This window comes from Ammospiza caudacuta, chromosome 13, assembly GCF_027887145.1.
Source record: "Ammospiza caudacuta isolate bAmmCau1 chromosome 13, bAmmCau1.pri, whole genome shotgun sequence".
NCBI lineage: Eukaryota > Metazoa > Chordata > Aves > Passeriformes > Passerellidae > Ammospiza > Ammospiza caudacuta.
In genome coordinates this window covers 2536478-2564437 of record NC_080605.1, presented here as the reverse complement: position 1 = coordinate 2564437, position 27960 = coordinate 2536478, and the positions used below count along the sequence as shown (strand labels likewise).

At 43.9% G+C, this 27960-nt stretch overlaps 1 protein-coding gene across 1 annotated transcript in view; it reads right to left on the bottom strand.

Moving 5' to 3' along the window:
• Positions 1-27960, bottom strand: part of BEAN1 (brain expressed associated with NEDD4 1) — a 51727-nt gene that overhangs the window by 3719 nt on the left and 20048 nt on the right. Inside the window, exons 3-4 of the mRNA XM_058813782.1 lie at positions 9467-9676; positions 6932-7073 (exon numbers count right to left, since the gene is read on the bottom strand). Of these exons, the coding sequence (XP_058669765.1) occupies positions 6932-7073; positions 9467-9676 (352 nt within the window). The remainder of the gene's footprint in view (positions 1-6931; positions 7074-9466; positions 9677-27960) is intronic.

The following is a 27960-nucleotide window of genomic DNA, read 5'->3' as shown; positions in this document are numbered from 1 at the left end:
TGAAAAAATCCTTGGCTGCAGTACTTGTAGTGAATCCACTTTAATCCACAGCTTTGCAAAACTTGTATTGTCTGGAGGTGCAGTACCAGCAGGAGTGATGAGCAGGAGGGGGTTCCTGCCCTTGAAATGTGCTGCTGTCTGCATGGGTTTGGCCTTGGTTTTGTTACAATTCCCGCTCTGCTGTGTTCAGACACTCTACTGAGTTTTTAAGGGATAATTTCCCTGGGAAAAGCAAGGGAGGCTGATGTCTGTGAGCATCCTACTGCAGGTAAATGGGATCTGCAGGGAGGGGAATGATGCTCAAAAATGGAAAAATGGCAGCAGCTCTCCAGGACGACCTTGCTGACTCAGAGTGTGGCAGGAGGGGCAAGAACTTTGGGAATTTGTTTGGTCTCATTGCAGTATTAGGATGGGTTTGTTGCCAGGGAAACCCCACAGAGCTCCTTAAACTGGCTGCCATTCATAAATTAGGAGCCCCTCTCTGGAGCAGGAAGGTTGTGCTGACAGAACTTTTTAAGATGCAAACAACAAGAAGTGAGGAAAGGCAGAGCTGGGAATGAAGAATTTGTTGTGCTGTAGATGTCTCATGGTTCCCTTTGTTCTTTTGTTGTATGTTCTAACTCTGCTAAAATTGCTCCTGTTGCCCTGTTTGCATTTTGTGTTCTTTTGAAAATGGCAAACAGAGCCCCTGGATCTGGAACAGAGCTGGGGCTGGGACGAAGCAGCACGAAGGATGTTTGCATGATCATGTTACCCAACAGAAAAGCTGAAATCAGAACAATTGTGCTGTAACTCTCTGCAAGAAGGTTCACATGAAAAAAATAATGATGAGTTTGATGCTCATGTAGGCAGCTGAGCTGATGATGCTGAACTCTGCCTTCTGTGATGGCACAATTTGCTCCCAGCCAGGATGGCAGGAGAGCAGCCTGGAAATCTGCCCATGTGTTCTTTGAGGTGTGTTTTCCTAGAATACAAATTTTCTTTCCTATATTCTAGGAAAGAATACATATTCTCTCCTAAAATACATTATTTTCTTTAATTTATTAATAATTTATTATTACCATGGGGAAGTATATCAGTTCTGAAAGAACTGCTTCTCTAATGACATTGTCATGAGCTAGGATATTTTCCTAGGTTTATTTTTGATACTGACACTTTCCATTTGAGATTCTAATTTTATGCATATTTATTTACATATTTATTTTAATGTTTTTAAATAGTAAAAAAATGTAACCCAAGGTGTTGTTCAAGTAAAGATCTAGGGCTTAATTAACTTTACTATTAAAAAGACGGGAAAGGTGGAATTTAGTTTTTTTCTGTCTTTTTTCTGTCCCTAGTTATTTCTGGAATTTCCAATTCCTCAGAGCTACAATAGGACTGTTTGTGTTAATGAGCACTAAATGGCTGCATCTCTGTTCTGCACTGTGTCAAAATAATCTTGAGGAAGTTATGACTTTGATGGATTAATATTCCAGAGGAAAAATGAAATTAAGTGTAAACTGTTTTCATGAAAACATATATCAGATAACATTTGGAGGCAATATAGTGCAGTTTCATCATAATTGTGCAGCTTTAAACAATTGAAATAAATGTTTTAAATAAAACAAGTCATTCTTAGATGAAGATTTCATATGATACAATTCAGCCTGACATTAATTTTATACACAGTAATAACTGCTTGGTCACCAGCAGTGTTTGGTCTCTGGATTTCTGTAACCATTGCACAGCAAAGGATGCTGGGCACTGATTGAGTAACAAGAATCAGTTAAATAAAAAATGTGTAGCTTCCCAAGCCATGGAGTTAATCCACAAACAGGATTCTGAACACCACCACCAATTCCTGAATGCCAGCAGAACCTGCTGATGTCTGGGGAAGTTTTCCATTTGACAAGTTTTAGGATCATATTCCAAGAAAGGGCTTTGCTCTAATTATTCCAGGAACGAATTCTGAGCAGGTGAAGGAAATACTGGCTGCAATATGCAACTGGGAAATCAGAGAAAAATACTCTTTGCTTTTAAAGTACACTCATCAAATATTTGGCAGCTTTAAGTTGTGGTTGTTCTGCGTGGCACTGCAGATTTCTGGTTAGAAACCCTTGGTGCTTCCCTTCCATCAGGTGTTGCTGCTTTCCCTGCTGCAGGGGGGGTTTATGCAGCAATAATTCACACCTGCAGAGTGGAACTGGGGCAGGTGTAAATGGAGCTTGGGCAGAAGGTGCCCACAGATATTTTTGATGACAGAAAGAAAAGGGAATTTTGTGCCCCAGCCTCTCAACACACAGGCTGAGGTGTGAGAGCATTTTTGACTACAAAGACAAGAAAAAACAGAAAAGTGTGAATAATTAAGAGGAATGGAAATTCCACAGGAAAGAATGCTCATAAATTGGCTGTAAACAAAGTTAAGCTTGAAATAAGAAGTTTGCCAAAATAATTAGGAATTTGCTTGTTTCTGTCCCTGATACTGCTGAGGAGTAGCACTGGGATGTGAAGGGAGGGGTTTTAGAGTGTTTGGAATTTGGAGTTAAAGGAACTGAGAGTTTTAGCTCATGTCATGATACCTGATGGAATTATAAACCTGTCACATTTCCAGTGGCATTTTTTTACCTTACTAACTGAAAATCTCAGTGGGGGTATTGAAGTAAGAGCTGAACTTAACCCCAAAAGTCCATCTCATGCTTTGCCAGCTGTCACTGTAATGTGGCAAAAGCTCCCCACCTGGTTTGCTCTCAGGACAACAGCCTTGGCAAAGGAATACAGCACATCATAGCAAGATTTTGTTTCAGTCCCCTGCAAGCCTAATTCTGCCTTTCAAGAAAATCCAGGAGGATGGCTTGGCTAACTTGCATCCTCAGAAGTGGGGGATGGAAAAGAATGTCTTAAAAAAGAAAGTCCCTTAAGTAGGCTTTTAAAAATATATATTTAAAGGGAAATTAGTGTCTGACTTTAAGACAGGAGCATTTCCTTTTGCCATTTTAAAGTAATTCTTAAATTGATTTGCCCATTTAAACAGTGCAGGCTGAACATGGTTATTGAGAATACTGGGATTTATCAAGCCTAAATAAGAGAATTTTCTCTAGAACAGATCCTGTAGATTAGGCAGGGTGACCAGCTGAGGAACAGTGAGCCCACACGCAAACCCTCACCCAATGTGATTTAATAGGAATGCTGGGATGGAGGGGGCTGAGGGGTTTTTACTTCATGTGCCCTGTGGGGAACATTCAGTGTGGAGTTTGGAGAGGATTGGAACCATTCTGAAGGTGAATCCCTGCATCTCCTGAGCAGCCATTCCTCAGGGATGCTCTGTGTCAGATACTCATGAGGCTCAGATGCAAAAGGAATCCCCTGGCTTGCCTAAAGCTCTGTACATGCCATTAATATCCAGTCACTAAGGAGTGAAAAAGCACTTATGCACTGGGGTGAGATGCATTTTCCCTGGCCACAAGGTGAGAAGTTGATAAAATTCCTTTCCTGCTGTGAAATCTCCTCATTGCTTGGATTTACTGACTCTCTTAAAGAAAATGCAATAGTTTTTAATTTACTTGGACTCTAGTTGGTATTGTAATTCAATCCACTTCAAACATGTGTTACTGAACTTATTTTTAAGCAGCTTTCTAACTACATCTTTGTAAGAAGATAACTAGCAATGCTCACTAGAAGTGTGTGTTACACAGAACTCAGCACAAAGAACGTGAGCTCATGATTTCTGTCTATAAAGGTTTCATCCCCACAGTGCCAACAGTGTGGTTTTACTCCCACTGTTGAACAAAATGCAGATATTGGATTTACAGACTTCCCAGTGTTTCTTTCCAAGCCATATTGACCAAGATGATAGGTAAGGTGTGGCAGGGAGATTGTGCTTGTCTTCTGTCCTGGCTGGATGTGTTCAGTTTGCTCATTTGGAGGGATTTGAATTCTGTGGTTTAGAATTGTTGGGAGATCACTTGGATCATTTTCTCACACTGAGTTTCTTAGAAACAAAGGCTTTGCCATGTCTGGTGACACAGACTGAGAAACATTGACTTCCAGCCCTGCTGCCAGTACCTGTCCATATCAGAAATATTCTCTGAAATACAAACCCCTCATATTCTGAAACTGTTTGGTTCATACCCTCTGTATTTTGTTTTTCTATTTCCCGTCTACACCTCATGTAAAATCAATGTGACAGATGCTAGCACAGATCTGAGATTCATTAAAAAGCCATTAACTGTCCTAAAGGGATGTTTATAGATAGCAGCACTGTATATTTTGGGCTGTCAAAACAAATTGACCAAATGGCTTCTCTGTGACCACCCTGCAACTACAGCAGGCTAATGACAGAATTCCATGCCTGGCATCCCTCTAAATCTAATGCAAGAAAGGGGTTAGTGGAAGTGTCTGTGGAGATAATCAGATTGAGTCACAAATGAAACTTGTGATTCAGAGATCAGAGCAAATACTAATATCCCAAGGCATTTTTCATAGATTAATTTACCAATAACATTTTGTCTATAAATAGTACTTTATATAAACAGTTCTTGGACTTCCAGCTGGAGAGTTGGGCAGGCCTGAACAGGGAGATCTCCCTCAGCCTAGACACAGGGACTGACTCTGTGTTTCATCAGCCTTGCCTTTAAATCCCTTTTCCACTCATTTTGTGGTTTAAAGCTCAGCTATAAAATCTAAATAACCACCCCTTGGCCAGACAGAGTGTTGTGCTTTCTGCTGAAACCACTGCAGTGTGTGGTCTGGCAGGAGGGGTGAGGAGCTGCACTGGGGGCTGCAGTGCAGCAGCACCAGGTGGATAAAAGGAAATTATCCTGGCAGCTCCCACTGCTTTTCACTCACCGAACTCTCTCACTTCAAAGATTTTTAAGAGTTATTTACCAGTGCAGTTGCTTTCCTTGCTGCTCTTCATTTCTGTTCTGCTGATGCCACAGCTGCATCATTAGCTTTTGGCCATGCTAGTTTAGCTTTAAATTACATCTTGCCTTCCAGGAATTAGGAGGAGGAATTACATTCATTTAGGCAGTGCTGTGTTTCAGAAAAACTTCTCTTCAAAATATTATCATGTGCAATGAGATTGATCCCAGGCAGTTAATATTTTAAATGCACAAGGTCAGGCATGCCTTGTTTCTGCTTCCAGGCCATGTCTGACAGTCAGCTTTCAAATAATTTCCATGATCTAATAATTAAAAACAGACACTGCAGTGTTATGCCACGCGGGAGAATATAAAGGGAATGTACAGGAATTTTTCAGGCTTCACATAATGTAGTAACTCAGACAGTGCCTCTCACCCAGTGCTTTCTGAGCAGTTACAATCGTCTGGAGAATGCATTAATAGCAAGTTTGAAAGTCTCCACGTAGCTTTGCTTTCAGCCATCTTCTTTCCCTGAAGTCCCCCAAGTTGTGTTGCTAAGATATAAAATTTACTAAGATTTTGATGATTTGCCAAAGCTACTTTTTCCAAAATATTGAACTGCAGTGGCAGTGAGAAAGCAGCCAAAGCATTCACAACAATCCTTCCCTTGGGCCTGTGATGCAGGGCTGTGATTGCTGGGATGAGCAGTGGTTTCAGTGTGGGCAGAGTGGATCCTCAGGGACACTGAGTCCAGCAGGGAACCTGAGGAGGCAGTGGCTGGACACCTTTATGTGTCCCAGAATGTTCTGAGAACAGGTAGGACAGCAGATAATTAACCCTTGCCAGGCTTGTCACAGAGCCACTGCAGAATTTACTGCAAACTGTGGATAATCTGTGCTGTCCTGTGTCACTCACATTTCCTTCAAACACAGCCCCACAAAAATGGAAAAAACCTTCTCTGTGTCTGTTTCCAGCTGGAAATGGAAGCATCCTTTGGTACAATCTCTGATGATCTGTCAGCTAAAGAACTATATTGTCAGTTTGTTCTCAGCAATCTGGCCAGCTGCCCGCTCAGAGTTTGCTTGGGTGTCAGCTGGCTGCCTTTTATTAGGAGAGATTGTGGGTGTGGGCTCAAAATCCAGTCTAAATGCCTAAGTGGGTTTATATGAAAATCTACACATTTAGATGCCAGGCTCAGAGTAATTTTTCACATGTGAGCTTTCTGGTAAAATATTTACGCAACCCCTAAAAGCCCTTTAGTTATATAGGATGAGCAGGTAATACATAACTCCTGCTTGTAGAACATGCATGGAATAAACAAAGCAAAGATCCATGTCTGGTGTGCTCATAGTGCTGAGCTGCTCGATTTCACAGTCAGAAAAGGGCTGGTCTGATAGTGCTTTAGCTCAAAAAGAGTCTGCTTAAAAGGAAAAAAAAAAAAAAAAAGAAAGGGGAGCATGGCTGTCCAACCTGTGTTTGCTGTTTGTAACACACAGCACTGCAGAAAGCTTGAAGTGATGTTCTGCTTAAAGTGATTTCTGTTGGTTCATTGGAGGAGTGCCTGAATTCCTTCATTTCTGGACCTCAAGGGGCCTGAGGCACATAAAGGAGATGCCCACGGCCCAAAGTGCAGCTCCTGTGGCTCACGAGAGAGCCCGGACCTGTGAATGTGGGCACACAACTCAGCAGCTGCTGTATAATTTCTGGAATTTTGTTTTTCTGTTTCCTCTGACCTGAACATTCTCAAGGTCAGTAATAAATGTAACATGGAAGTTCTTGGGAAAAGTATGTATTTTTAACTTTGAAACTTTGGCTTGTAAATGCATTTCTTCCAAAGAAAGATGATTTTAAGTGATTCTACTTATGTGTTTCATTAGTATATCATCACTATGGTAAATTTTAATGTGAATATCACTGAATGAGAATTCCTGTCCATCTCTATTTAGTGAATATGTCTTCTGCTAAGGAGAACTTGAACTTACACCCAAGCTAAACAAGTTCTGTCTGTATTCAGAATTTGTGTGAGCTGAATTTTTGCAGTGAGCTTTGCCAGTGCAGGGCTGTAACCCTGAGAATGTCAGGCAAGTGCTTACCATGGAGGTGGATCAGGATACACGATGTTCACCTGAGAAAGGATGTCCAGGTAGGAGTCAAAATCACAGCCTGGGGGGAGCTCCTCGCTGCAGGTGGATCTCAGCTCTGCCGAGGAGCCGCCGTGGGAGAAACCATCGGGGGCTGCAAAACAAGAATTTACATTGGCTGCTCTTCCCCTCCCTGCTGGGTGCTCTGTCACTCATGTACAACGCTGAAATCAGAAAACAAACCCTTCCTGAGGCACAGGAGCTGTGGGTGTTTTGGAACAATCAGTTTTCATGGGATATTTTTATTTCTTTAGGAGTAAATGAAGCCCATCTGTAGGTGAGCTTACTCTGGCACACAGCACTATGCTTTTAGTGCTGCAGCTGGAAGTTCCAAAGCTTTTCTTGGGCCTCAAAGGCTGAAAAGGAGTGTGGGTTCCACCATGCGCAGCTTCAGCTGTTTGTGGGGTGACTGGAATTCCAACAGCTGCATCCATGGGAAGTTTGCACATCCTGGGAGGGTGTAACAGGAGGGGCAGGGGTTTGAGTGCTGAGAAAATGCTGCTCTCAATAAACACTGACAAAAATGGGGAAAGCTGGAAAATAGCGCAGAAAAATCACCCTGCTGCCTGCTCCAGGGATTTCTTAATGCTTCCATGCAAGAGCTTCCCAGCTCCACAAATATTAAGAGTTTAGTGCTATTTTCTGTGTTAGAGGGCAATTAGTGTGTGTGTGTGTCTCCATGTTATGTAGTGTGGCACAATTTAGTTTGGGATTATTCTTTTGAATATCTCCCAACTCTAGCATTGTTATATCTAACAAGGATTTTGGGAATTTTCCTTTCTGTTTTTTGCCTGGCTCTAGGCTTTTTCAAGGAGTTGAAGCTATCAGAGTAGTAGATTTAAACACAGTGATTAAAGCTTATTGGTCAGTATTTATCATGCCAAAATATTGGGCCAAACAGTAACTCCAGTTTGGGTTTAACTATTTAATCCTCGATGTAGCTGCTGAAAATTAGGACAATTGATATTACTGTAATAGCAGCCATTAGTTTTCTGGATTTTGTTTTTATTTTCCCTCTGTAGGTTGCCATAGGATTTTGCATTTCAAACTTTTTTTTACTCTAAATTTGATTCTCAAAATATAGACATTATTCACTTATCTGGATAAATATTTCTGGAAAAGACAAGAAGAAATTATTCCTTGCTGCAAGGGGACAAACTGATCCTAGGAGATTTGTTTAGTTTAGACATAAAAATTCCTGGTCCAAATTACTAAATGAAGTTCAATTGACTTCAATGGATACTTTATTTACCTCAGTGAAAACAACATTTAAGCCAATGCATTTTTATGTGTTTCACTATTATTGGCTTTTCTATGTAAATAAAGAACCCCTCAATGATCTGCACAGAACTGCACCCATAACAACCTGCAGGTGGAGGATGTGCTCACAGGGGATGTGGTTGGTGCTCCACCATTTATCATTGGAATTTTTACTGTCTAGAGAATTACACAGTAACTTCTAAAACTGTTTTTTTCCCCTCAAATAGGAACAATCTTCTCTCATTTCCTTGACAAAGTGGCTTCTTGCCAGCAAAGCCCAAAAGGGCTGAAAACACTACTCAAAAATTAACTCCTTGATATTCCCAAATTATCTTTAAGGTTTTTTGGTGATGTGTTGGTTTTGTTTTATGGGTTTTATCTTGGTTAGCAGGTAGGAACTGGCTTCTTTTTGAGTCTCTAACGATGATGGGTGTGGTGACACCAATGCCATCAATGACACTTGATGATGGTGACAGTTTAATGACATTTGGGTGCCCTGTTGTTCTGTTTCCAGGCAGATATTCACTTTTGCACTCAGACAAACTGCATTTACCCAGTGATTGTTGTAGGCTGGTGCACTTGGCTGAATGAGAACAACTCTGCCTTTCCAAAAAATAGAAATTCCAGCACGTGCTGCACCAAGGCTATGGGGGACGTGAAAATACAAAGAGAATAAATCTTATCCCATCCTGAGGGAAATGAGCTGTTCGGGAGGCGCTGGCAGCACTGGCTGGTTCTGTTAACCATGACCCGAGTGGGAACCCGGCACAGAGCTGCGTTACCCTGACAAGCTGCTCTGACCGATCCCGTTACTGGATGTCATTCCCAGCCCTGCCCTTTCCCGGTCAGGCCTTCCCGGTGCCCCCTCACCGCTGATCCCGTTATTCCACATCCATTCCCAGCCCTGCCTGTTCCCGGTGCCCCCTTACCGCTGATCCCGTTATTCCACATCCATTCCCGGCCCTGCCCGTTCCCGGAGCCCCCTTACTGTGACCGATCCCGTTATTCCACATCCATTCCCAGCCCTGCCTGTTCCCGGTGCCCCCTCACCGCTGATCCCGTTATTCCACATCCATTCCCGGCCCTGCCCGTTCCCGGTGCCCCCTCACCGCTGATCCCGTTATTCCACATCCATTCCCAGCCCTGCCCGTTCCCGGTGCCCCCTTACCGCTGATCCCGTTATTCCACATCCATTCCCAGCCCTGCCCGTTCCCGGTGCCCCCTTACCATCTGCAGCCGCAGTGCCCGGGCGGGCCCGGCGGGCACGGCTGTCCCTTCGCAGGCTGCCCACCACGATGGTGGCACAGGACAGCAGCAGCACCAGCCCGATCACCACGCCTGCCACCAGCAGCGGGGACACCAGCAGGCTGCTGTCACCGCCGTGCTCCCCGGCGCTCGGGAAGGCGCTGGAAGCGCTGCTCTGGTTCGAGGCGATGGCTGGGAACAGAGAGAGAGACGGGGAATGTGTCACTTGTCACAGGGGTCACAGAGCCACTGCACCGCCCTTCTCCTGGGGAAATCCCGGTTCTTCTCTATCACTGGGGCTGCCGGGAGCAGTTTTTGGGAATATTTTTTGGGAATATCCTGCTGGAGCCAGGGCTCTGTGATCCACAGCTCTGATGGCTCCTTCCTGCCAAGACTCCTTGTACTGAGTGATGCTGAAGAACTGAAGTGCACAAGGAGCAAAGTAGAAATTCCAGAAAGTGAACTGCAAGAGGTGTGGATGTGACAGGCTGGTCAGAGAGGGAAAGCCAGATAAACTTTCCCAGGAATTGTTCTGGGGCGTTTTAAGAAGGCTGAGAGAAAGAATTAAAGCAATCTTGCAGCTGGTGCTTTGAACAGTTGTTTTCTTTGGTAAGATGTTTGTTTTCATTGGTAAGATGTTTCCCAAAGGGTGCCTTCTTAATTAGCCAGTTGTGTAATGGGGTGTTGATGAAATGACCAATCAGGTCCACCTGTATCAGAATGGTGTATAAAAGAATGGGTTTGTAATAAACTCAGATTCTGCCTGCTGAAGAGACCTGGAGTCTATGTGTCACCTCACTCCCGTTCCTGACTCAAGGGTGACACAAGAGGAACAGAGGAATTGCCTGTCGGGGGTGTAAGAAGGCTTTGGGGATTTCCAGAGAAAGTTTTGGGCAAGAATGAAGCACAGGAGCCTCCTTTTGTGGCACATGGCATGCTTTGGTTTGTGAGGGGACTCAGCATCCCAAGAAACTGATTTGTAGTGCAGGAAGAGACTCATCCAGAGTGGCATTGTTTGGTTGCAACTCCTTTACTCTGGTTAAAAATAAAAATCTTTAAATGCATTATTTGTGTTTAGTAGTAAATCTTCTTAAGGAAGTATAACTACAGTAATTTATTGCCAAGTCAAACATCCTTTTGAGACAAGCCACAAAGGCAGTATCAAAGGTTAAACAATAATATTCCCTTAGAGAAACAACTGATAGCATGGGAATTAATTGCCCAGAAATGTATTTATGGGGGATTGAATTGTTAATGGTAAAGAGAAGAAGTTATGGGAAAAATTATTCAGGATTTTAGCATATAGAATCCTCCTCTCACCCCCCCCCGCCCCAAAACCCCCAAAACCCCAAGTCTCCCATTAGCTGCTCAGCATCAGTAAGCCAAAATTTTCCTGATGCTATATACCAAGCTTGGCTGTCCAATCTGGCCTGGATATGTATTTTTTATCTGGCTATGTGCCAGTTGAACAAATACAGAATTTATTTCCCGATGAAATCAGGGATAACACAATTTTCTCTTCTGACTATTGTGTGGAGTGAGTATGTGCTTTAGGAAGTGCAGTGCTGCTTACAGGGATAGATGTTATCAGAGTTCTCCGCAGGGTTTGCTCTTTTCCTTTGGGGGACACCTCTTGATTTGCAGTCACAATAAGTTTAGAAAGAAGATTGGCTCCAAGCCAGGGTCTGTTATCATTGGCTGATGCTTGAGACTGAGAGAACCAACTAGAAACACCAGGGGAATTAGCATGTAGAGGAGTATTGTTAATTTTCTGGAAGCACTTGACTGTTGGCTGAGGATCTTCATAGGCATTTAGGACAGACAGCCAAGAAATGTGCTGAGCTTTTACCAAGTATCTCGTGCCAAAAACCAAGAATTCATTTTCTGAGAATTAAACTCATGCTGTAGTATTAAATCAAAGGTTATGGACAAGTGTCCTACTTAATATTCAGTGCAAAGAAGTTTTGGGTATGGGATATGTTTGGGGAGTAAGGCCCTTGTGCTAGAACTCAGATTCCCAAAACTTTACAAAATTTGAATTGTGTTTCTCATTCGTACATTTTTAAAGCTATCTCTGTTGGTAATGTGTCCAACACACCCTCGCTGGCTTTCCAAGGCCTTGTATCTTCAGATTTTTGCAAATTCTGCCTTTGAGAGATGCAAATATCACAGCAGTGGCAGTTTAAATCCTGGCTGCAGGGATCAACTCCTGAACTGGAAGTAGTGGCAGGAAATTTATTGGTAATTTTGGCTGACTTGCAAAGGTAACAGGAGAATCAACTTCGTTGTCAGCATGATGAGAACATGAGCCTGGGGTGTGAGGTTGCCCCACACATTGTCAGGCTTGTGGTCATCAATTTAATGTCAAATAGCCCTGAAGTGGAATTGGTGATAAACTGCTGTCAAGTGGGGAGGAAGGAGGCTGCAGTGAGTGCTCTCAGATCTTTAAGAACTTGGGACAAATTTGGAAAGATCCTCTAAACAGGAAGGGCCTGGCTAAGGATATTTATCTTTTACTTTTTCCAGGTGTGGAAGCCAGCTGGAATATCCACACTGACGCTTGGGAGGTTCCTGTGGTGCCACCCAGTGTGAGCACTGATGTTTGCACCTGTTTTGCTTCACAGAAGTTTAACAGCTTTGAGTGACTTCATACAGACAATAATCACCTGCACTGGTGCTGAGGTGGTGTGGTGTGGTTCAATACACCCCATTCATCCACCACATTTTGGGGCTTCCTTGGCTGTCCCAAGTCCAGTTCTATCTGTTGTTTCTCACCAGTGTGAAACTTTCTGGTTTGTTTATGCTTTTAATCTAACTGAACCCAGTCACTCACATAGACAAGTTATAGTGCAACATTGCTTATATTAGAAGGAAGGAATGAGTCCCCTTAGGCCAGCTTCTAACACAAAATGTGCTTGATAAACTTCTCCTGTGGCACCTTTTTTTAGTTTGACACTGTGAGTGTGATCCTCCAGACTTTACTACTGACTTACTACTGTGACAAACAACAGCAGAATGAGATGCTGTGTGGATATAAATTCTTTTGGTTTGAATTTTGAGGGGGTAAAAAGAGATGTTTATATTACTTTTGGCAAAAAAACATATTGTAAATTTTCTCCTCTTATCCAAAACCATCTTCTTTTGATAAACTGTGCATTTCTCCATATAAAAATGCTATGGTTTTCATTCAGAATAGGAGTAGCTGCAAATGTATATGAAGCCCATAAATATAATACCACTAACAGAGTGCTAACACTTTTGTTTTGCGGTAAATTGTATCTTTTCCCATGAAACCGCAAATTATAAATAATACATACATAAATATGAATATTTTATATCCAATCCTCTAAATATGAATTATGTTGGATGTACACACCATGGCTTTTATGCACAGTGGGAGCTCTGTGCTGTGCTGTGCTGTACACAAGTGGCTGGCAGAACACTGACTTCAGAGGGAGCACCAGGGCAGAACTGCCTGGACTGCCCATGCACTGTCAGACAGTAAATCAGCATTTTGAAAAATCCCTTATTTATCACAATACTTTACTCAGTGCTCCTGCATCTCAACAAACCAATTGGGAAGTACCTGAAGGAGGTGTAGAACAGCTTGGCATTTTGGGGGCATGTTGTTCTTTCTCACTCCTGTCTTTGAAGGGACAGTGACCCCTCTCTAGCTCGGCCTCAAGCGATGGGGAGGTTTCAGCTGGGTCAGATCCTGGCGGGTGAAATGTCCTGGTGTGCAGACATGTCACCCAACGTGCAGCCCTTTGTTAGGAGTGGCTTCTCCCTTCCTCAGTGCTTGTGCCTCAGAGGAGAGAAGGGGAGCACCTCCACACACGAGTGCCTTCTCTCCACAGAGTTGAGTTTGGTGTTGGTGGTGGGGTCTTGTTCTGTTTCCTTTTGTCCTGAAGGCACATCAGCTCTGGTGAGGCTGCAACTGATGGGCTTTGGGATGATTTCAGAGCTGGATCCTGCTAAGACAACCAAATCTCTTCCTCTGGTTTCCAATGTATCATCTTAATAAAGTTGATAATTCATGTTATGACTGGTGGAGAGGATGAGACATGGAGTGGTTTTGTTTCCCAGGCTGAGAAGTGCATGACCAGCTCCTGAAGGAGTGCTGATGTGTTGTTCTGGAATCATCCACCTCCTCATCCCTGCCAGCCTGGGATTATTCCTGAGGGCAGGGTGGGCTTGGTGCTGCCTTGCTGAACTGCAGCTGAAGCACAAGGACAGGACAGGAGTATTCCTTGTCCCCCTGGGTCAGTAAAACTGTTTGGGATGGTGATCCAGCACCTCCCAGCACCCTTAAATGCACTGCCCTGACACAGGGCTGGGAAGGAGCAGTGGGAAGGTCAGTTTAGGAGGGTGCACAGCACCCTCTGTAATCCTTTGGTCTCCAAACGATTGCAGCAAAGCATCTCAAACTCTGAATCAACCTAAAGCACATTTCTGATATCCTTCCTCTCTCAGTCCCTTGGATTATGCGGTCTCTTTATCCAGGGGAGGTGAGTGACAGATGTCAGGAAGGAGCTGAGAGCACCCAGAGGCACTAAATCAGTACAATGATCTGAGATTTGGTTGGTTCTGCCTTTATGAACAGTTCCTGTTGGGAGATGGTTTAGTCTGGCCAAGAGTGACCAGCTGGACCCTGCCCTTGCTGCTGCCCTGGGAAATAAATCTCTGGAAATCAGCAGAAATTGCACTGCTTGTTTCTATGGCACAAAAAAACCCAAAAAAAAACCCAAAAAAACAAACAAACAAACAAACAAAAAAAAAAAAAAACCAACAAAAAACTGGGGAAGGGTTTGGATCACAGGAGCATCCCGGGGGAGAGGGATGTTACTCAGGCATTGAATCCAAGGCCCCACTAGAGCTGAACCTTAAATTAACTAAAAAGAAATGTCTCCGTTGGACTCAGAGCTATTCCATTGGATCCTGAGGAAGGCTGAAACTTCACTCAGGTGAAGTTCACACCAGGGTATCCTCTGCTCATGAGACTCAAAGGAAGCAATGAGGGTGCTCAGAACAGGGCAGGCTATTTGTCCTTTTGTATTTCTCCTATTCTCTTGTAGAAAAGTTGAGAAATGAATGGATTACCAGAACAGTCTGGGAAATGCCCACTCTATAAAGCAGTTTTACACCAGCCAGACCAATAGCATGGGAAAAGGAATTGGCAGTTCAGGAGGCCCAGGAGCATGTTTGGTTCTCTCAAGCACAGTTCTGTTCTTCAGGCTTTTCTGCTTTCCACACAGAGAATTAAACTGCCTCTTAAGCTACAATGGATGTTCAACATCAACTCTATAGGGAGTGCTTCAAACTTTTACCTCTTATCTTCTTATCTGCTGGAATTGACATTTCATAGTTATTTGACAAAGTCAAGGAATAAATAATTTTTTCCTGTCAGTTGCTGCACCAATGACATTTAACAGTTTCCAAAGCAGATGATATTCATTATTATTTCTAAATTTGAGGTAAATCTTCCTATACAAATGGTTAACTAATCCTGCCAGTTCATTGGTGCTGTGGGAGATCCTCAGCACAATCCAAGCCCACACAATGCCATTAACCAGGCAGCACCTGTGCATTCACACTCAGTTTCTCTGCAGTTCAAAGACTCTTGGAACTTTTAAACTGCATATATAGCTTCTAATCAGAATTAAAACTTTTCACTGATTAATAGTAAAGAATGAAAATCACATTCAGACCTAAGACTTTGCTAGGGGTGGCTCAGTTTTATCTGAAGTGAATGTGGGACATCCTTCAGGTACAAAAGCTGCCCATGACCTTGAGGAGCCCCTCCAAGGCAGACAGGGTGGCCTCTCCCCCTAGACAGCAAACTCTGCTTTTCATCCTCTCTTATGCCTATCAGATAATGAATTTCTCCCTCCTTGCATTGACATCCTTATTATAGAGCCAGAATGAGGAAGATTGGATCACCAGCAGCCTGCAAATTGAGAATGTCAGAAGCAAAGAGAATGTGGCTGCAGAAGGGCTCAGGAAATAAATCTCTTCAGCTGCTGTGGCTTTAGGGTATTATGTTGATGTCACAGCAGCTTGTATAGGTGCTGTTTCAAATTAACAGGAAAAATCTTCTCATTTTCAGATCCATGGTCTCTTTTATCAACATGATAAATACCACTGCAGGGAAACAAATCACTCTGCAAGTATAACAGCCCACTTTCTGATGGACAAGGAATATTTTCCCCTTATTTTCTCATATTCAAACAACTTGGAACTAATACAGTTTTATAAGCAGGACCCAAAGCTATTACTTTTCTCAGAAACTTGTATTAGGGCTTGGAAACAGGTATGATGAGAATTCTCTTTTATCCATTAAAGTAAAATTACCTTCATAAGCTCAGATCCAACATGGCTTGGTAGTGACTTGAATAGGACAAACCCTATAATTTTTGGGTTTTTTATTGTGGGAAACTCTGGGTTTTTTGGCACACAACTTTCTCATATAAATCTTTGGGAAAATGTTGCAATATAGTAATATTTCTTAATGCTTGAAAAAATATAATGGGCAAATTATTTTATATTTTACCTTATCAGTCTGCTTGAACTGTGACCTGCATGTCTCATGTCTTGTCTTTGGGAGGCTGAGCTCTGTCTGAACTGTATTTAATGTAACCTAAACAGGGCAGGTGGCAGCTCATGGGGCATGGAACCCAGGTAGGAAGTGTAATCTATATTGGGGCAACAAAAATCCAACCCCAAACTAAAAATCCAAACCCTCCCACAGAGAGGTTCCTTTCCTTAAAAACTTTTCTCTCAACCTCCACAGAGAAAATGGGAAGGAATGATGAAATTCCTGCCAGCTCAAACAGTCACAACCTGTGAGCACCTGACTTGTGCACTAAATGCATTTATGAATCTCCAAATCAGTTATCCACTTCTGATCACTACTAACCTGGCTCACATTCATGACTGTTTAAATGATGGAGTTTTGTGTTGTCCTGGTGTTTCAATGAATTGTTTCACTCTCTATCAGTCATCTTCAGCAATCCTTACCCTGCTCACAGGGGTCAAAGCTCTATAATGAAGATCCATCTGCAACTGTGTTGAGGCTGAGCTCAGCTTCAGGAACCAGATCCACCTTTGGTACACACCCCTACCCCAGCACTCCTCCTACAGTGCTTGTGTCCTTGTGCTGCTTCTTATTTAGGGCTTTTCTCATCAAAATTAATCCTGTTTCTTTTTCCAGCTCCATTGCCAGTCTTCAGTAGGAGTAATCTACTGAAAAAGCACATGGAGGAATGACTGATTTTTACTGCTTAGAAAATAATGATGACTGAAATACTGATCCAGGGGGTTGTGTAAGGAATGGGGTGCTGAGATAGAAAGCTGTTAACAAACACTGGGATCCCAGGATCTTCCTTCAGGAGGTGGTATCACATGTGATCTATCTCGGCCTTTCTTTCAAGGTGACATGAATTTTAAAAAATAATTAAAATGGTTTGCAGTGGTGTTCTGCACTCCCACATGAGTTATGGTGATGGTGTTGCAGAGTACACAAAGCCTCTAGTGTGATTTACATCATCATTTGTACCTGTGAAAGCTCCAGCAGTATCTGCCTGCATAAATCAAGGGCTTTTCTCATACCATTAAGAAACGATTGAATTCCTTCAGATTTCATCTGAACAGGACTAGGATGTCTGCTTAGACAGATGCAGGGATGTCAAGAGTGGCAAGTCAGATACTGATTCTGGAGACAATCCCAATCACCTGGGTTCTTTGCTGCTAAAGGAGGCACTGAAATACACCGGACACTGAAATACACTGGACACTGAAATACACTGGACACTGAAAGATCTGTGGAAATGGGACACCCAAGCATCACTGTTCAAAAGCCTGGGGGTAATCCCTGTTGCTACTGTAGAACACCCAAGGAGGGGTCACTGGGGGTGCAGGACTGGCCCCATGGCCCAGGAGCATTCCCTGATCTCTGCAGTGTTTGATCCCCACCCTCCTGTGCCCTGTGTGTGCCCAGCAGGGCTGGGCCAGGCTGGCAGGGCAGACACTCACCCTGAGGGGCTGGCAAAGCTGGCAAAGCTGGCAGGAGAGCTGGGGTGTCTCCTGGGGCAGCAGGACATTCTCCTGCCTTGCACACAGAGCTCCTCTTACAGGCTCCACACAGCTCCTTCCTCTAATTAATGCAATGATGTCTTTTATTTCATTTCAGGTGGCAGGGGAAAGACTTTAAAACCAACCAAAAACTCCCCCTAAGCCAAGTGCAGCCTTTGGGAAAGGACATTTATTCACTTTCAATACAAACTGCAGTGTCTCTATGTGAATATTTAAAATAGAAAATACAGTTCCCACTTCAAGGCCTGTTTCAGCAGGGAGTTACCACAAACATCTGCATCAGCTCCAGCAGCTCTGGGTGTGCTGGGGGTCAGAAGGGCTCTGAGCTGTCCCCAGAGAGAAGGCAAGCAGAGAAAACTGAGATTTTCAGATCCCTGAGACTCAGCAGGGCTTGCTGCACCATTGCTGACAGTCCAGGCTGTAGGTGTTCCAAACTGCTCTTAAAGGCAAACTGTTTATTGTTCTCAAAGATGATTTAAACGAGAGAATATGTCTAAAGGAGCAGGAATTGCAGTGTGCATTGTTCTGCATTGCCACCCAGTCAGATTGAGAGAGAGTCATCACTGAGGGATGCAGAGCCAGGCTGGAGCAAGAACTTAGACTTTTCCTGTGAGCACACTGTTCTGGAGATTATTCTCAATTTAAATAATTACATTGAGGGGAAGTTGATTAAATTTTGGATCCAAAGGATTCATAAATCCCTTTGTGATGAATGGTGCTGCACATAGATGAGAACCCCTGTGATGCCCTCAGAGCACCCTGGACAATGCTTTAACCTGGAACACTGACTGGGTTCTGTGGCCTTTTGAACAAAGGGCACCAGAAAATGGGTCAGTCCCAGAAAATAACTGTGCCCAGCAGGGGTGCTTCTAATAAAACTATTTAAATAAAAGCTCTTGTAGGGATACTGCCTGGAAGTATCCAGGGATATCATCCAGCTCCCACCTTCCTGAAGTTCAGTCTGTGTTAAAGGTCACTAACTATTGCTGCTTTCTCTTAATATTCACAGTGGAAATGTGGCTGTTAAATTGTTCCCATTTACCCACTGGAAAAAAAATAGAGAATTTTTGAACAAAACTAGGGGATTCTTGGTAGAGAAATTCGTATCTAGGCTGATCTTCTATCCCCTTTCAAGTGCAAGGGTAAACACGGAGAAAGAAACAACTTTATAATAGGAAAGGAAACAATTTCTGTCCCTGTTGTCCTGCTCACACATGTTCACAAAGGTATTTTAATCCACATTCCTGCTAACAGCAAGGGCTTTTACAGTGTGGATTACCAAATTTGAAAAAAAAAAGAGAAGAAAAAATGAGAAAAAAAAGAGAAAGGAACCCCTTTAGTTTCTGCTCACCTGCCCTAATTATTCATTTTAACTCATTGCTGCACATCAGGGTTTCCTTGTTAGGTGCTTAATGAGGCTGAGAGCACCCACATGGTGTGGCCAGTTAAGGAGTTCCATCCAAATCACCTAAACATTCCTCTTCCCTACCTGAAGGCAGTCTTGCATTACAGGAGAATCAGAATGTCCTTCAGGATGAGGGCAATGTAAAGTGTTTGCATCGGGAGATTGATAAACTCAGGTTTGTAAATTGTATTCTCCAGCTCCTAGGGGGACTCAGAGCTGCTGGACACAACTGCTCTTCAGTTCTGGTGGGAATAGATGAACCTCTTCAGTTTCTGGTGCATGAACAACCAGATTAAGAGACATTTAGTTTAAAAACAAGCTGAAATTTTCTATTCTTTGCATTAGTAGACAAAGAGTTTTTTGTGAAGAAAACGACAGCATGAAAATAGCTCCTCTTTTATAGGATGCTGGAGAAACACAGGTGTGTGAGCTGCAGAAAAGTGAGTGCTGTTCTGAAAAAGGCTTGTTCACAGAAGTGATGGAGCACTGAAAGGAATAAAAGGGGTGAAATGGTGCTCCAGGGTTACCAGAGCACTATCAAAGCCATGCACAGCACGTGGGAAATATTCTCTGTGCTGGACACTGCAGGGTAACCCCACAGGGAAAGGCTCAGGGAAATCCCACCCAGCAGGGCAGTCCCAGGGCTCAGGGCAAAGGTGCTGTGGCTCCTGGAGGGCACCAAGAGCAACTCCCCAAGCAGGAATTCCCTTCAGCCAAACATCTCAGGGGTCCCAGAATCCTGAAAGAGGAGGTTCAAGGGAGCCTTGAACCTGACTGCCTAAAGCACAAGCAATGACAGCTCGCTGAGACTGCAATAAAATCAGTCTGGAAAAGGTAGCTGCTTTCTCCTCAGAGCTCTTGTGCTTGCATGTCAGCAGGGACTCCCTGTGGGTATTGTATCTGGGGAGTGAAATAGCCAAACAGCTGAGATGAGCCTCAGTAATTATTAAAAAGTTGACAGTCAGAGTGATCTGCTGTGGAGAAGGTGTGAATTTAGAATGACCTGTTGCCTCAAAGCAATGTTTAAATCTGTGTTACCTCTGAGAAGTAACTCTTCACCTGCTCCTTCAACGTTATAAACCCATGAACTTCACAGTGCATCCTAAATATAATGGTACTGGCAAAATGCCCTGTTAGAATGGCAGTGGGAAGTGGATACTTTTCGGATTGTTTTAGTTATTTATGGTTTTTAAAAAATCCAAAGTGCCCACTGTCCTGAAGCCTGAGGAAAACCACAAGATTGGGAAAGGCTTCAAATCTCTGCATGTAACAAACAGTTCCTTCAACTCCTCATTCTTGACATGTGCATCACAAGGTTCTTTTAGGGGGTCCCAGAGAGGGTGGTGGTGGTGTCTTTAAAGTGCTACAGAGATGTGGGTGCCTGCCCTGGGGAAGAAGGGTCCTGCCTTCCACTGAAGCTGGAAAGTGCTTTGGAGCCAGGTGTTTCTGGTTTGATGGCATCTCTGGGTCTGTTTTTGGTTATTTTTGGTTATTTGCTGTTTGTTGGGGTTGGTGTGTTTTAAGCCTCTTTTAGCTGCTGAAGATGAAGGACAGACTGCAGTGCTTGGCCAAGGAAGGTGTGAACTCTGCAACAACAAAATCCTGTTAGAACTCCTCCTGCTCCTGGATGGCTCCTGCATGGGTATTAACTGGAGAAATGTGCTAGAAATGTTAACAAGGTGATCTCTGTGTTTTATGGGGCTACATCTACAGCTTTGGAATGTCCAGCCAGTGGATGCTGACCTGCTGCAGTTTGTTCTGAACAGCACCTGGAGCAGGGACTCTCATGGTGATGTCCCCTGTGCTGACAGCACAAGAGGCAAGGAATACCCTGCTGTTGGGATTGTTACAATTATTGATGGATTCCTATGTACTGTGCCATTTGTAATACTATCCTGTTCAGCCCTTCTGGGAATGAGATCACAGACTTTTCTAAGTAGCAGCTGCCGCAGAGTTTCCTGAAACCCCAGATTTTCAGGCTGGGCCAAGGCAGGCAGGGCTGAGGACACAAACAGGTGCTTGGTTTCAACAATATGAGCCAACAATACCTGAGCCTGCAGCCTGGGAAGGTGTGGGCAGCCTCGGGGGTTCAGAAAGGAAACTCACTGCTCCTGCTCCCCTCCTGTGTCCCTTGGAGACAAACCCTGCCTGCAGAGAGGCTGGGGACAGCCCAACAAGGGCTGTGTTCATCCCCATGCTGCCCTTTATCAGTGTGTGATTACCCAAAAGCTCTGCAAAGAGAACCATGCACGTGTCACCCCTAAAAACTCTGTGACTGAGAAAAAAAGGGATGAACAATGACTGATGCATTTACATCTGTCAAGTTGATTACTGACTGAATTATGGTTCCATTTCCTCTGATTAATTTAGCACAAATTCATTTTTTTATTCTTTCCCTGCCCACGGAGTGGATGCCCCTGATGAAGCACAGGTGAAGCACACGAAGCACATTCCAGGTTCCCTGGAATGCTTTTTGCATTATTATTCCTCTCTTCAAACAAGCCCTCCTCACCAGCAGCTCCTGAGTCGTTGCAGGAGGGAAGCATTACAGTGTCTGATCAAATTATCTGCTGCATGAGCTGCTATCTGCTCATGTCTCAGCTCCTCCCAGAGATGAAATTACAAAGCAGCTGCCACTTCACTGAGGAAGGATTCCAGGGGAGCAGGATGTCCCCAGATGAGCTGGGGGAGTGCTGGTCCTGGTCAGACAGTGTAGGAGCAGAAGGATCATGGTATGAGAGCAGATTAATTACTCATCCATGCATGCATCTGTAAGTTAGGAACATATCTTTAATCATTATTTGCCATCTTATTTAATTAGATTTGAATTATACTTTTTTGCTATGGTTGCCTTTTTTTCAGTGAAGTTTTAATCTTCCTTGAAATTTTGGAAAATTGTTTTTGTTTTTAGTAGTAGTGTAGTGTTTTCCCCCTAAACTTTAAAAGCAACTTTAAACAGAGAAATCTACTTTAAAGGTTTTATTTACTCTACAAACACTGTCCTTTGGGTTCTGACTCACGATAATTCAATATGAGCAGATCAAACCCATCTCTGTCTCCTACAAATATGTATAGATCAATATTATCACAAATAGTTCTGTGCCATGATCCCAAATCAAGATGAATACAAAATCAGTTTGCCTAATGTCGGCCTTTAATGAAAAGCTCTTCTAATTCTTGTTGGCAATTTCTACCAATAAAATTAAGGGTTTTTTTTTCCCACAGTGACTTAGCAGAAGGCAGCAGGATTTTCAAGTTTCCATAATGTGACTTTAAGGCTTGTTTTATCTCCATTTGTGGGATGCCAGTTTGCTGTGGGTCAGGGAGGGGCTGCTGGCCCAGCACAAACCATCCTGGAGGAGTGTGCTGGGAGCAGAGGAGTCCCCACAGGGCTCAGGGGCTGCAGGTGCCCCTTTGCTGAGGAACATGGAGCAGAGCACTGGGGCTCTCTGTACAACCAGTCATGTGGCTTTGCTGGGTTCCAGCAGGAAAACCTGTGGGTTTATTTTGTGTCAGCCCCCCTGTGCAACAGCTCCCCACACAGCAGGAGGAGGTGGCCTTGCTGGGCTGCACTAAAGGAATTTATCACCTGCAGAGCCAACTGAGCTGCTTCTGTCCCAGCAGAGCAGAGGATGTGCCAGGAACTTGGCATCGAGTTTCAGAAGGAAGGGATGGTGTCAGTGCCCAGGAGCAGCCAGCACCAGCCCACAGGGATCCACAAGGATGCTGAGCTCATGAGACAAGGCAGCTGCTCAAGCACCAAACAATAACCTAAATGTGCAGGATTTTAGCACATGGAGACTTCTTTTGGCTTGTTCACTCCTGAAATCCCCTGCTGGCCTCTGTTAGGATGCAGTGTGGTGGGGACAGGCTGCAGGGACAGTAGGACACTGGTGGCACCATGAACTACAACCCCACGTGTGAGTGGGGCTCTGACTGGAGGCACTTCTGAGGGATTGTTCCTTTGGCTGGTGACTTAACTCTGCCCTTCCCTGCATTCCCTTGGGATTTCATTCAAAGCCCAATGGCCCTTTCTGTGGCACATGATCTCTGTCACACTTTGTGTTCAGTCACATCCTATTTCTGCACAATCTTCCTGCACTTGCTGTGACCTGTGAAGAGGGGTGAATTACCAGCACACTGAGCAATTATTTTGTATGAATATTTCATGGGTTATGTGAAGATACAAAGTGGGAATAGAGAGACTTGCTATGGAAACAGTTTTTTTTAAAATTTTTCTTTTTTGAAGCTTTCATCTCTTCTGCAGTGGGGATTACTGTGCTATTTATTCTTAATGGTGAAAATATGACAGTTATGTCTGTTAGATTTTTGCATATTTTTCTTTATATTACTTAAAAAGTGAGAAATGTAAATGACATTCCTGTACTATCTTTGGGTATTTTGTTTTTATTCTGATGATGTCTCCTTACTGCAGGCAACAAAAATTAAGGTGTTGCATTATGCCCATCTCATTATGCACTTTTTCCATGTTTCACAGAGCATTTCCAGAATAGGGATTCTGTAAAACTTTGCAAAGTCCTGCTGCCTACTGTTTCCAGTGTGGTATTTATAGCAAGAAAACTTTTAAAGCTCAACAGAAGCTTGTGGATTGACATCTCTGTATTTTATCAAAGTGAATCTGGTTTTTATTTTCATTGTCTGATCCATGTGTTTCTGCACCAGTTATTCACTTCTGCACGTTTCTGCTGTGCTGTATAAAGTATTCCCAGTACTGAGAATCAGGACTCACTGAGCAAAGCATGTGTGCAAAAAGGCACCCCAGAAGCTCAGGGATCCCCACTTTATCCTCTTGGTATTAACCAAGTTATGAAACAAGAAGGAGAAAAGCATCTGTGCACTGCTGACACTGAGCCAGCAGTTTCAGTCTGAGAGGAAGAGAGAGAACAGTGATATTTGTAATCCAGCGCTAAATGCAAATAAGTTCTGTGTCTCTTTCTTCGGGAGATCGCTTCCCTGAGTCACCGGGGTTCATTTACATTCGGGTGACATCTACAACAATTTTGCCAACACAGTTTATTACTGCAAACATTGTGTCAGTTCTGACATTTCTCTTCGCCGGAGAATCCCCAGAATGGCTCTGTTTGTTGCTGGTGGCAGACTCGGAGTCACACGGGGAGCGGTGCCAGCCTCAGCCGCGCCCGCATCCGCCGAGCTCCTTCCCTGAGCTCTGCCTGCACGGCCCTGCATGGCAGGCTGGGAGCAGAGACCCTTCCCAAAACATGGGATCTGGGATTCTGCCTGCACGGCCCTGCATGGCAGGCTGGGAGCAGAGACCCTTCCCAAAAATCAGCACCTGGATCTGGGATTCTGCCTGCACGGCCCTGCATGGCAGGCTGGGAGCAGAGACCCTTCCCAAAAATCAGCACCTGGATCTGGGATTCTGCCTGCACGGCCCTGCATGGCAGGCTGGGAGCAGAGACCTTTCCCAAAACATGGGATCTGGGATTCTGCCTGCACAGCCCTGCATGGCAGGCTGGGAGCAGAGACCTTTCCCAAAGCCTGGCTCAGCACCTGGATCTGGCTCCTGGAGCTCCATGGGCAGGTCCCAGGCCTCCTCCTGGGGCAGAGGCAGGACCATGTCACCACCATGGGTGGCAGAGCTCCCTACAGGCACCCAGCAGCTCCAAGCCCAAAGAGGAATTCAGCTTTATCCAGCACTCCCAGGGCCAGACAGCTGAACCCATGGAAAAGAAAGGTTTTCATGCCTCTAGCTGCACTGAAAGGAGGCTGAATTCCCAGACCCTTTTCCAGTGTAACTCCCAAGTGTGTGCACAAAGGAGTCGGTGCCAGGAGCGTTCTCTGAGTTAGAGCCTCAACTCCTTGGTGTCCCTTCCCGGCCCCTGCTTCGTGCATTTCCCTGGCTATCCCACAGAGGGAGTGAAGCAAGCACTTCCACTTTCCTCCCAGACAGGACATCCTCAGGCTTCCTTTCGTTTATAAACATCATTTACAGGTTCTGGGAATGGCTCTTGTCCATGGGAGTCACCAGTGATGCTTAACAAGAGACATCGGAATATTTTCTTGTCTACCACTTTATACACTTTTCCCCTGCCCTATTTATGTATTTATATGTAAAATGCATTTATTTGTCAGTCTCCTCTGGGGAACAAAGTCTGGCAGCTACAAACACTTCTCCTGCAATGCAATGATAGGAACAAGCCTCTTCTGGAAGCCACCCAGATGAAACCAGCCACATTATTTCAGTTATGACTCAAGGCAGATTTGAATTTAGGATTTCAAGGAGGTGTTATGTCCTCTGGCCCTGCTGGCTGTTTTCTATTCACTCTGTTCATTCTGTGTTTTTCATCTTATTCTCAGTTCCACAGCATATAGTGTTTTCCACTAACTCATATTTCATAATGTGCCAAAACCAGGAGTCTGCTATTTTTCATAAAGGTACTGAAGCTGGGCCTCAGTTCAGGAAGGTGCTCATGTGCATAATTTGTGCTCTGTAAATGCATCCTTGATTTTATTTCTACAATTTTTTCTAATTCAGAAGGCACTGAGATTCATGTTCTAAAACTGTCACTGTTCCACCACTTTAGATTGTGGGAGAGGGTTTTGCCTTGCTGATGGGCTTGTCTTCTTTTCAAAGTTTGTATTATAGAAGTGTTAAAATCAAAATTACCAGAATGTTGGAAAGTGCTTTTGCTGAAGTTCATAGATTCATATAACAGACGAAGGAAAAGGCATAGCAAGGAAACTCCTTTAACAAGAACAGTTTCTTGGCTGTGTTTGTGGGTTTTTGGAGCAGCCTTCACAGATTGCTTTGATAGAAACTTTTAAACCTTGGCTTCTCCCCCCCAAAAAGGGCAGCCATTCAGAGAAATATGTTAATATTTATTTCAGAATGTAACAATACTACTGATCATTTCTCACTATGAAACAGAACTGGTCATTCTTTATATCCTGTCAGATAATTTACTGTGGTTAAATCTATCTTGAAAATGGCTGTATTTAGCAGAACTGAGCATTTTCTAAATTCATGGGACAAGGGGAGTCATCATCCCAATGCCTGTCTCATGTCAGGAGGAGCTGGCACTGCAATCTTTGCTTGTCCCTGCTCCTCCTCCTGTGTTGAGGCTCCTTCCTGGCTTCCCTCAGCCATGGTCAGTGCTCCCAGGGGGAGGCAGAGGGGCCACAGCCCTGCAGCTTTGACTCTCTTGTTTCCTGTGGGCCACAACTCTGTGCTCAGTTGTTATTCCTAAGCCTCTGAAAAGATAAGCTATCAAATCAGAGATGCAAAACCAGATAAAAGTTCTGCTCTTATTAACAGAGAGCTATTGCACTTGTGTCCTTTGTTCATTTCTGCTTACAGAAGCTGATAGTGTGTCAGTGGGACTTTCTGTATCAGGCAAGATCAACAAATACTGACCCTCAGCAGCCAGTAACATACTCATTAAATAAAACCCAGTGCCAGCTGCTGGAAGAAGCAGTCTTCCAAATGAGTCCTTAGAAAGGATAAATAAAAGTTGTAAAAGAAGAGGATATTGTTGTCATTAGTGTTGATAATCCAGACCAAGGTAATCTATGAAATTTATAACCAGCCCAGCAGCAGGATTTTTACAGGCAAAAGGGATTTTGTTGTGGCAGGGAAACAGTAGATGGTGATTTCCACAGCAATCTAAACTCTCCTACTAAACACTGATACATGTTGTGAATGCTCCCAAGAACTGAAACCTGTCTGGAGGTCACAGCCTGGGACCATGCAAGTGAAGAAGAAGTGAGAGTTACAAGCAGCAGTAAATTCAGAATTAACTGCCTGACAAAGCCTGCTTAAACTATCAGTACAACAAATGGTGTGATACCTTAAGGAGCCTCAATTAGTCAGAGTGTTTACAAGAACTGATTTACTAAGTTGTCCCCAAACTGGATATTGATTGGGTTGTTTTTTATTTTCCCCCATCCCTTTATATTTTTCTTTGGGATGTTTAAGAATTTTCCTAATTAAGAAGATTGTATAATAAAGGAATTCCTGAATATAAGGAATATAACTTTGTTGCTTCATAGAAGTGCAAGGGTACCATGATACAGCAATTTGCCAAGCTGACAAGTACAGTTGCATTCATTTGCTGAGTGAAAAAGTGATGTTAAAGGCAGCTGAAATGACTTCTCAGGAGGAATCTGGCAGGCACAGGGCAGTCTGGGCCTCTTGAGTTGGGATTCTTTCCTGTCAGAGCCTCTGATAACCCTCCCATTTGTTCCTTCAGTGGTTCCTTAAAGCTAGGTGTTCCATCTCTTTCAGTGGTGTGTGACAGTATCCCACAGATTAAGAGCCAATATTCCCCCCTTCTGGAACTTCCCTTTGGAGCTGGTTTCAGGAATTTCTTGCTCTCCCATTTGGACGGTAAGAAGAGCCTGGATGCACCTGCAGGGAGGGTGAACCTCTCTGAAATGCCCCTCCTGAGTACCTGCCTGTCTCTGACAATCTGGAGAAGGTCTGTGTGCCTTCCCTGGAACTGCTGGCAAGGACTGGAGAAACCTGGCTACAAATCTGCAAGAGAACTGTGAAATGGCAAATTCCTTTTCTTCAGCTGGACCAGCTCTAAAAGGGCATGCAATGAAATGAATGGAAACAAAGAATGCAGTCATTCGGTTAACATTTAATGTTTTCAATATTTAGTAATTAAATTTCTGCTGTGTTTATGCAATTGATGTTTAAATAACAGTACCGTGCCTCTCTTGAAATCAGCTTTTTGGACAAGACCTGTCCAAAACCCAAGTTTTGGGTTCAAACATATCTGCCTCAAAGTCTCCTGTTTTTCATGATTCTGTTCACCACCCTGGTGGACTCCAGGCAGGATTACCTAGAGAGGACTTTCCAAGGGCAGGATTATATATGTGACTTTCTAGAAAGCTGCTGGAGAAGGATGGAGGTTATGAACCCCAAGGCCTGAGGTGCTGCCCAGAGAGGCAATCTGGGGGCTTGGCTGTGGAGATGCTGCTCTTGGAACAAACA